This window comes from Lucilia sericata, unplaced genomic scaffold (genome assembly GCF_015586225.1).
Source record: "Lucilia sericata isolate MDLA Ls3-8-SP2 unplaced genomic scaffold, ASM1558622v1 Contig000389F_arrow, whole genome shotgun sequence".
In the NCBI taxonomy this organism is placed as follows: domain Eukaryota; kingdom Metazoa; phylum Arthropoda; class Insecta; order Diptera; family Calliphoridae; genus Lucilia; species Lucilia sericata.
Genome location: NW_023994407.1, coordinates 132,621 through 143,936, shown reverse-complemented (window position 1 = coordinate 143,936; position 11,316 = coordinate 132,621). Strand labels below are relative to the sequence as shown.

At 31.7% G+C, this 11,316-nt stretch overlaps 2 protein-coding genes across 2 annotated transcripts; both read left to right on the top strand.

Annotated features, from left to right (window-relative positions):
• Nucleotides 1–6,444: 6,444 nt before the first annotated feature.
• On the top strand, nt 6,445–8,879 carry LOC119604393 (probable cytochrome P450 313a4; the record flags this gene model as incomplete). Its single annotated transcript, XM_037956958.1, has 6 exons — nt 6,445–6,613; nt 7,683–7,880; nt 7,954–8,142; nt 8,216–8,285; nt 8,346–8,628; nt 8,688–8,879. Coding segments are annotated over exons 1-6 (1,083 nt in total), but the record flags the coding sequence as incomplete, so codon positions are not given.
• On the top strand, nt 8,879–9,585 carry LOC119604405 (probable cytochrome P450 313a4). The gene is made up of 2 exons (XM_037956986.1): nt 8,879–9,114; nt 9,367–9,585. The coding sequence occupies exons 1-2, from the start codon at nt 8,889–8,891 to the stop codon at nt 9,531–9,533; spliced, it is 393 nt and encodes a 130-aa protein (XP_037812914.1). The 5' UTR covers nt 8,879–8,888; the 3' UTR covers nt 9,534–9,585.
• The last annotated feature ends 1,731 nt before the right edge of the window (nt 9,586–11,316 follow it).

Here is an 11,316-nt window from a genome sequence, read left to right as displayed (position 1 = left end):
TTTCCCACGAAATTAAATTACTAGACTTTGAAGTTCCGAATATATAGACTTAAATTATAACTATACGTATGACGCTAATCGATCCTATTCTGTTTATATGTTAGTACCTAGTTTCTCTCTCGAATTTACAGAGAGACTTTTCAAAATTCTCTTATAGCCGGCTTTTTTATTAGTGGTGTTGAGAATAATTAAAGATAAGTACATACATATACATTTCAGTTTCCGATTTATTAAAAAAGTGAATCCCAGCTTTTAGAGTTTTTTTTTTTATTTTAAACAATGTTAGATGTACTGATAATCACACTAGATGCTGCACAGTGGTATAGAAAAGAAATTAAGAGGGATATAAATCTGTAAATCAAAAAGGGTTGATCGATTTGAATGAAATTTACATGAGCGAAGAGAAAGTGTTGGCGATTTTAGGTATTGAGCTTGAACTTCATGGGCTTACAAGGGTTTCGACAAGAAGTCCCGAAAATAGGATTCCATTTCCGATACCATTTCCTCGTTTTTTGTCAGATTTTAGACAAAAATTCGGGTTTTAGCTTCACAGACCCCTTCATTTGATTTCGCGGACCCCTAAATATAGAAATTTTTATACTCCTTTTGACCTAGTACATTAGTACACTTGGCCGATCAGAGGTATACGTTAGAGGTATCATGTCGCGTATATTGAAAGAACTTTCGGCTTAATTATGGGTAGCCTTAAGGTAAGTAGAAAAGAAGGGCTAATTATAGACCGATCATTGAAAAGTTACATAGAGAGATTTTGGCTCTTACACAAATTGTTTAAGTCAAACATTAAACTTTTTAATTCAGTTATGTTTAAGTGAACTGGCAATAGATCAGTTCTGTGGATTTTCACTGCCTGTAAATAAAAAACAGATCCTAGACATCTGTAATTCTAAAGCTCAAGAATGTTGGTCCAGTGAATACACGCACTAGAAAGCTAGAGCTCTGTGTCCTCATGGGTCAACGTAGTTATTGCAGCAGCGTGTGCGCACAGTTGGCTGTATTCAATTAGTTTGCGATTAAACAATTTAACAAGTTACTTATTTTGATTAATTGTGTCGTTCTAGAACTTTTAATTATGTTAACGATTTATCATTGATCTTTAAACGTTTTTAGTGTAATTGAGATTGAAATTTTTTTGGAATACATATTGATATCACCAAGTAATTAGTATCAATGTTTATTATAACAATGAGGTATAAACAAGTTAGAGTGCCATATTCGGCTATGCCGAATATTAAATACCCTCCACCAGCAAGCTACTTTTTATTAAAACCCATTTTACTATCTAATTTTTAGATAACTTGGCAAAATTTTTGTTTCCCCATTGAGGGTACTAAAATATGTATATGCATATGTCAATCTAATTTTAATTAGGTCCAGAAAAATTTATATTAATAGGCCAGTTCGAAAACATTTTAATAGAATGATTTATCTATACACAGAACATATTCATAACGAATTAAGTGGTATTAAGTGATTTTCAGAAGTAAACCTTGTATGGGAGCTAAAACAACTTATGGACCGATCCCGAAAAAAATTCCGTAGAATGATTTATATATACAAAATACATTCGACATAAATGTGAATTTTATCCCAATAACTTTGATTGTCAATATGCATTGTAAGTATTTTCGGAAATGGTTCTTATATGGGAGTTGTGACCAATTATCAACCGATAAGGAAAAAATTTCGTATAATGATTTACATATATGCAAAAAAAAAAAATCAAATCGAATTTTACTCCAATAGATTTATTAATTATTGAAATATGTGCGTTTATGTGATTATCATAGGAGCTATGACCAATAACGGACCTATCCGTAAAAATTTCGTATATGTGTTGATTCATATGTACACAAAACACATTTGTGTCGTATTTTATCAAAATATCTTAATTTGGTAATGAAATATGTGCGTTTAAGTGATTTTTTGAAGTTTACTTTATATAGGAGATATTACCAAATATGGATCGATCCAGAAAAAATTTGGTAGAATGATTTATATGGGAGCCTATCCGGAAAAATTTCGTAGAGTGATTCACATAAAGACAAAACATATTTGTGTCGAATTTTATCATGATAACTTTATTTGACAATGAATTAAGTGATTTTCGGAAGTGGTCCTTATATTGGAGCTATGACCAATAATGGACCGATCCGTAAAAAATGTTGTAGAATGATTTGTATGTACACAAGACACATTTGTGTCGAATTTTATCACAATAGCTTTATTTATAAATGAAATATGTACGTTTAGGTAATTTTCCGAAGTGGTCCTAATTGTGGACCGACTGAGTCTACGTTGATAGAATGATTTCTGTTCATATTATATTTGCATGTACAAAATTTTGTGTTGATACCGATATATTGGAGGGAGTTATTAACGATAAACTAATTTCCGGGAATATATACCTTTGTATGGATCGACTGTAAAGATTTTGAACATAATTGATCACTGCCTCGAAAAAATAATGTTTGACAAAATTCATCGAAATATCTTTGGTAGTTTCTGAGAAAACTTCAAAAGAATTAGGAAAAAAAACGAAATTTTTTTCGAGGTAGTCTAAAATTTTTACTCATAACTTTTTACGCTGTGCATCGATTTTGCTGATTTTCAATACCGAACTGCTTAGGATAATAATTAATATTTTTTATGAATTTGGATGAGTTCCTTTGCTTAGTTTTAACGTGAGCGTGTTTTACACAGACAGACGGACATACATAGCTAAATCGACTTAGAATTTCATAGGGACCCAGAATATATGTATATACTTTGTTGGGTCTTAGATGAATATTTCTTGGTGTTACACACGGAACGACAAACTTATATATACCCGAGAGCTTGAATTCTATTGAAAATTGCCGGAATCGGTCCACAATTTCATATACCTCCCATACAAAAGTACATATTCCCGGAAAATGTGTTTATTGCTAATAACTACTGTCAGAATATTGATTTCTTCACAAATTGTTACAAATGAAAATCTTATGTCAATAGAACTCTTTCAGAGAAAAAATATACTGGATCGGCCCATAATTGGACATAGATCCAATACGAGATCCCCTCCCGAAAATCACTTAAACGCACATAACTCATTACCAAATTAAGATATCCATATACAATTTGGTACAAGTATTATTTCTCTTATATACAGAAATATTTCTGTGAAATTTTTTTCCGATCGGTCCATATTTGGTCAAAGCTCCCATACAAGATCCCCTCCCGAAAATCACTTAAACGCACATAACTCATTACTAAATTAAGATATCCGAAGTATTGCTCTTGTATACAGAAATATTACTGTGAAATTTGTTTCCGATCGGTCCATAATTGGTCACAGCTCCCTTACAAGATCCCCTCTTGAAAATTACTTAAACACACATAACTCATTACTAAATTATGATATCCATACAGTTAGCACAAATTTTGCTCTTATATACAGAAATGACACTATAAAATTTTTTCACTAGCGGTCCATATTTGGTCATAGCTCCCATGCAAGGTCCCCTCCACAAAATCACTTAAATGCACAATATTCATTACCAAATAATGATATAGATACAGAATTTAGCCAAAATTTTGTCTTTATATATATTAATAATGTTCTGTGAAATTTTTGTACGATCGGACCATAATTGGTCATAGCTCCCATACAAGGTCCTCTTACGAAAATCTCGTAAACGCACATTACTCATTACCAAATAAAGCTATCGATACAAAATTTTAAAACATTGGTTTTCGGTTTACCGGGTTATTTGGTTTTTAAGTCTCGGTTAATCGGTTTCAAAAAAATCTAATTTTTACTACAAAATTGTATGTTTTCTTTGATTTTTAATTGTGATTTTTAAAAATTTTGGATGGATAATTCTAAACATTATTTTCCGTTTGTGCATATGAAAACAGGCCTAAGATTGTTAAACAAATGTTAGGAAATGTTAAACATATATTATGTATATAAAATGAAGATTTACAATTTCAGACAATCAGGAAATTAGTAAAAAGTTGGCATTTAAACCAATTAAAAATTAACTATTTAAACAAATTCCAACCATTATATGAAGAAATTTGTTATTTATTAAGACGAATAAATAACTTTGATGATAAAATGCAGGATGCACTTACTTGTTTACTGCGTGAGTATAATAAAAATCGAGAAGTTTCTCAAACGTTCTCAAAACGTACTTTATTTATCGAAACATAAGGGTTGTTGCTGCTGTCCGAGAATTTATGCTGCTGGGGTTTTTCAGAAACTGTTGATTGACAGGAAGTCAGAATGACACCTGTCAATATTCCTAAGCGTCATTCACACTAATTTAAACAACCAAAGACGTAGCAAGCGGAGGGAGGTTACAATTAAAGCAGCGGCTCAATGTCTATGTCGAGACAGTCGTCGTCTACTTCCGTTCCCGATAAATCGTCGCGAGCCTGAACACTATTTATACTTGATAGTCCTGGACATTGATATAGATGCATTATTTATCAAAGGTCAATTTATCCCTCCTATGGCAACTTCCTAACTACCTAACGAATCAATAATATCTTCAGATCTGTATAAGTTTGTTTTCTTATGATATATTAATGTACATATCTATACTAAAAAGTGCAAATATCTTATTAAGTAATTCATAATATATATAAGATTTCCAAATATTTCGGCTAACCGGTTTTTTTATACTCGGTTAACCGACAAACCGGTTTTCTAGAAATGGTCAATTTTCGGTTAACCGAAAAACCGGTCTTTCCAAAAGTCGGTTTTTTATAAACACTAGTTTAAATCTTGGGGGTTTTCTATTTAAGACATGAGAAAACGTATTTCTGCAAATATTTGATCAATTAAAAAAGTATTAATATAAAAGATTCGGCTCAGCCGAATGTAGCGCTCTAACTTGTCCAATTTTAATATATATTGAGAATTCACATACATTGTCTTAATTGGATTCATAACTAGCCAGTTATTAATTACTTTTAATACATTTGAGCATAATTTTTGTAAATTGAAATGTAATTGTGTTAAGGTAAATTTATACTTTTTTGTATGTAAATAAGTTGATATACATAGGTATAATTATTAACTAATGTGTCATTATTAATTATTTAAAATAAATTGGACTTAATTATATTGCACCTTAAGGAAGGAACCCAAACAGCTTAAAGTGAACTAATTGTATTTCTTTCAATCATATCGATCAGAAGAGCTCTTGTGGTACCAATAAGCATTACATTAAATGGTTTTATTTTTATACCCACCATCGAAAAAGATGGGGATATATTGATTTTGTCATTCCGTTTGTAACACATCGAAATATTGGTCATAGACCCATAAAAGTATATACATATATTCCGGGTCCTTATTAAATTCTAAGACGATCTAGCCATGTCCGTCCGTCTGTCTGTTGAAATCACAATAGGGACCACACGAGAGGAGCTAGACAGTTGAAATTTTGCATAAATATTATCTATTGTTAAGGTTTGTTTGGTATTGAAAATGGGCAATATCGGTCCACTTTTTTGAATAGCCCCCATACAAGTGGACATCCAAAAAACAGCTTTAACGTCATAACTGCTTTAGAAATACAAGTATAGCGATGAAATTCGACATAAATAAGTTTCATATAAGCCCCTTTATAAAATTACATGAACGCTAATTGCTGGCATAAAAATGCGAGTACAGCGATGATATTCAATGTAAACAAGTTTTGATATGAACCAAAATCGGTCTACAAAAAGTTATGAGGATAGGTCAACAATTGACCATACACCACATAAGAGATCCTCTTTAGAAAATTTGATGAAGAAAACTCAGATAATTACAAGTACAGCGATTAAAATCGACATAAAAAAGTTTATACTTAGGAACATAATTCTTCATTCCGAATTTAATGAGGACTGATTTATAACTGACCCTAGCCCCTATAAAAGGTTCCCTTCAGGAAAGAGTTTTGGTTAATAAAATACGAGTGTTACTTATTTAAAATACGAGTATAGCGCTGAAATTTTGCATAAACAAGTTCTATACAAACGAAATCTATGTACAAAATTTTTTGAGTATCGGTTCATAATTGACTTGAAATTGAATTGAAATAAAATATTTAGTTTTTAAAAATTAATATTTTGTTAGTTCAAAAGAGCTCGGTCCATAGTTGACTTAAGCCATATTCCAAACATCACCCTGATGTTTATAGGGGAGCATTCCTTTTACGGCATACGGTTTGATGGTGGATATATGAGATTCGGCACAGCCGAATATAACACTCTTACTTGTTTTATCTGTAATCAATGGAATATATTTTTGTAGCTAGTAAAGATTTTGTATGAATTAAAATTTAAATTCCATCTAGAGTACCTTCTCAAGTCTAATAGATGTATGTAAATTTCAAGTATATAAAAGAAAGTCTAAAGCGCAACATAAGCTCAGTTAGTTACAATTCGTGTTATAATTTGTTTGAAATGGATTTATTTATATATGCGGTTGGATTTATCTTGTGTGGTTGGATCATATATCTTTGGTATATCAGAGCATTTATAAGACTAGCCCATACAGTAAACTCGAATAGACTACATACGTGGCGTGGTTTTGGCACATTTTTAACGAGAAAAGGTAACGATTGAAGTGAAAAGTAAAGAAAACATGTAAAAAAGTATAATAGATCCTGAAGGACTATAGCCTATATCGGATAGCATTGAGGGCCCGATACTCACATTTGATTTTGTATTTCATTGGTATCGGATCATCAAGAAATTGTATCAGATTTCCGAGAATGTATTGTGGGACACTACTGAGTATATGTATATGAATAATATTTGAATTGTGATCTTAAGACGGGAATTTTGCGCTAGATTTTAAAATGTTTTTTGGGAAAAAAAACATTTTTTTTACGGATACTCAATTATTTTAATAAAAACAAACAATAGCGGTTTATTCGGCTATACCGAATCTTATATACCCACCATCAAACATTGTGCTATATATTTCAAGTGAATTTCGGAAAGTGGTCCTATACTATAAGAATTGATTCTTTTGTTACTTATTTCCACAATTTACTCATTTATTCTAAATTTGAATATCGTATATAAATAGATCATTATATGGGGGGTAGGGTCAATTATCGGCCGATTCTCATAGTTAGTTAGTTTGAAAGGAGGATGTATATACATCAAATCCGAAGAAATACACACAGGCCTCTACCGAGCCTGTTGTGCGCTCCTTTACCAGTGCCTCAGGTGGGAATAGAACCCACCACCTCCGGTCTACCAGACTAGAACACTAACCACTAACCTACCGGAGGCCCCGGTTCCCATAAAACTTGTTTATGTCGAATTTCGTTGCTATACGTGCTTTTTTAAGCAAGTTATCCGCATTATATATATAGGACGATCTTGCCATGTCCGCCTGTACAAGGATACAAGGAAGAAAGAAGGTAGAGCGATTTTGCAAGCATAAGTTAATTATTTTCAGATATTACACTGCCACCACGCATTAAAAATGGCATTACAAAATCACTTCTCCTTGAAAAAAATCATAACGACGCCTTTGCGATGACTCTAAAACATAAGTTTTCAGAAAATCATTTGTGTAGGGCATCATAAGCCCGAGCAAACCTGACTATAATGTCACGACATTTGTTAAAAAATAACATAATTAATAATAATTTGTAAATTTCTTACAGAGGGTCTTTTATACTTTTATAACTATGCCAATAAATATGGTCCAAACTGTGTAATATGGATAGGAATATGGCCGATTTTTCTCTGTACTGATCCAGAGGTCATAAAGGATATTTTAACATCTAAAAACTGCATTGATAAACCAATCTTATATAAAGGAATTACTACAATAGCCGGTGATGGTTTAATAACTCAAAATGGTAATAGAACTGGGAATTCTAACATTATCTGAAATTATTATGATTAAAAATGTTCCTAAATTACAATTTACAGATCCTGATTGGAGTAGACATCGTAAAGTACTGAATAAGGCCTTTTCACCTACAACTTTAAAATCATTTTTCTCCCTTTTTCACAAAGAGATTAACAATGTAATAGAGCACATAGAGAAAAGTCAAGAAAAAGGAGTTGACGTTGATATGTTGGTAATATTTCGTGCATTTACCATGAGAATTGCTTCCAGTAAGTTATTCTGAATATAGTACAGATGATTTTTATCAATTTTTATTCGCTTAAAAAATAAAATTCTCCTTAGAAACAACACTTAAAAGAAATTTGGAACAGACGGAATTTAATTCTTTTATTATGGCAGAACATGCTCACGCGTAAGTTAACTAAACTAAACCTGAAACTGTACCTAATCCTATAAACTGATTCTGTTTTAGATTCTTAGAGTTTTTAGCGGATGTCTGCCTTAGTCAAATAATGGCGATTAAATGGATATACAAACTGGCAGAGAATTATGTTTATAAGACTGCTAAAGATGGTTTTGTGATGTTTCAAAGACTTATCAGCGAATCAGTGGATATTATCCGTAGAAATGATACAAAAGATCCCAGTTATTTGCCCGAAGTTAATAGCGTTTTAGATTATGCTTTTATGGGAGTTCAACATAACATTTTACGATTGGACGAAATTGAAAGCCAAATGATGCATATCTTTTTCGGGGTAGGTTTTAATATAGTTTTAGCTCAAGGAAAATAACTCTGAATGAATTATTTTTAAAGGCCTTTGAGACTACATCTTCTACATTGTATTTGGTTATCGCATTGCTGGCTATGCATCCGCATTATCAGGAACGTGCATATGAGGAGGTAGCAAGTCTATTACCGGATAATGAAAACGATATTACATTAGAATTGATGGAGCACGCGACTTATGTAGATATGATTTTCAAAGAGACAATGCGACTATTTCCCCCAATACCAATGGTGTTTCGAAAAGTTACCAAGGAGAATGTTATCCTCAGCAATGGCTTGAAATTACCGGTTGGTATAATGATTTGTATGGACCTCTATACTTTGCACCGCAGTAAACATCTGTATGGTCCCAATGCAAACGCTTTTAATCCTGACAACTTTCTACCTTCAAATGTTGCTGAAAGGCACCCGTTTGCATATATACCGTTTACCAAAGGTCAAAGGTCTTGCATTGGTAAGTAGATAAAAATGATACATTTTGTAAGAATGTATATTTCAGAATGTTCCGAAATATATATGTAAATGGTGTATATTTGTGTAAATCTTCATAATATGGCAGTTCCCGCACTCGTCAGTTTTGCAGATTTTAGTCAGAAGTAATCAGAAAAACAACGTCTTATTATATAAACTTGCAACCCAAACGAGTACGGGACATAATAAATATTGAAGCATTAATATCAAAATATGTTTTTTCTTTATAATTTAGGTAAGAGATATGCTGAACTATTTTTTAAAATTTCATTGGCAAAACTTATAAAAACGTACAAATTTACAACAGATTTTAAGTATGAAGATCTAGTTTGTGAGAATCACATATCTTTGAAATTAGTAGAAGAGCCGCGTGTTCATCTGGAGAAAAGAGAATATCAATAATATTTTGGGAAAAAATATTGTAATTTTGGCCCAAAAAGAAAGTGATCTAATAAATGGAAAAAAAAATTAATTATGTATTTTGGAAGATGTGTATATATTTTTAAAGAAGGTACAGGGGTTTCTAAAAGGGGTTTCAACATGTCACAATGAAGTTATTTCAAACCAAATACTCGATCACATAATTTCATGAAATTCAGCGCTATTAATTGGCCATCAGAACAACGTCGCTGTATTATTTTTGGACTGTGCTTGGAAACAATTATATCCTTAAGATTCAAAACTCGTGACGTGAGTATTGAAATAAACTAGCCATTTTTATACCCACCATCAAAAAAGAAAGGAAACTCTTTTCAAAACAGTTGAAAAATATTAAATCGGTAAGGAAAATTTTGAGATATAATTTTTTTGGTCTGTCTAGTCAACAAAAAGTGTTTTTTCCAATATCTTCCGATTTTTAGGGTATATTGAAGATTCTAAAAATTGTACTGTAATCTACTCTACTAAACCTACCAACTTCACTAGGTGTGGCGATTAGTGTATTGATTTTTTGTAATTTTGTCACACCTTGTTATTAGTAAAGTATTTGATAAGTTATTTAAGGGGTAACCCCCATCCCACAGTGGGGCAGAATGGAAATTTTTTGGAAATAAATCTGGCATTTCTAAACGGCTGATCCGATCGGGATAAAATTTGGCGTGAGCGTAGCCAAGGAGTATTCGAGTTTAAGTTTGGAAGATGAACCCTGCAGATGCCCCAGGGACGACGCTGTGGCGGCTCAAAGTAGGGTACATACGACATGTAAAATTTTTAAACTCGTGCCATTTTTTTGTTTTTCACCCAAATACAAAGATTTTTATATTTTGTGAAAGCGCTCGACGAGATCTTGAAAAAACATGCTTGGACATACTACTTATCTCTTATAATATCCGAGTTATAGGCATTTAAAAATTTAGTGATACAAAATTTACCATACCTTGGTCCGCCTTTTTTTGAATACCGGGCGTAATTTTGGACCAAATGGACTCAATTTTTTCTTGTTAGTTAGACAACAAAATTTCCAATAATATACAAAAAATTTCAGATCAATATTGTTTACAGATCCAAAAATATACGTTTTTTAATTTAAAAATTCAAAAAATTTTAGATTTTTGGCGTTTTTTTTGCCAAAAATGTGTCTTAACTCTTTTATTAATAAAATAAAATTTTTATTAAGAACATATAACAATTTTATAGTTTTCTAAAAGGTATCTTTTGAAAATGTTGCCACTGCGTCCTTCCGAATATGACCTATTTTTTATCAAAACTTCAACTTTGGGCGACATGTTCTAAAATCCCAAAGCAGTTTTGGAAACCTCAATATGTTTTCTATTTACTCCAAAAGTATTTTCCCAGCCCTGAAAGAAATGTGGACCCTATGGGCAAAAAAGTAAAAAATCCCATTTTTGGGATTTTCATTCCTATTTTTGGGAATTGCGGGATGCCCTTTGACCTTTTCAATTTTTTTTTTTTACATATTCTTATTTGAAATGACAAATTTAACAAGCGTTGAAAATTTCATTGAGTTTTGTTCATAAATAAAGATTTTGTCATATATTACATATTTGTTTAATTTCTAAAACTATGATTTATATCAAAATTTTAATAGGATCGCAGATAGCTACAACAATTTAGTCCATATTTATCCCTTAGTTTTTTTAGTTAGATATGGAAATTCTCGACCCTTTACAAAAAATTTCAAGCCAATATCTCAATTACATTCAAAAATATGTTCATTTAAACCTGT

Bases quoted from the DNA above. Each gene is read 5' to 3' on its own strand.
- LOC119604405 (XM_037956986.1), top strand. From the start codon at position 8,889: ATGGTGTTTCGAAAAGTTACCAAGGAGAATGTTATCCTCAGCAATGGC. The intron at 9,115-9,366 runs GTAAGTAGATAA...TTTATAATTTAG, and splicing joins AGGTCAAAGGTCTTGCATTG to GTAAGAGATATGCTGAACTA.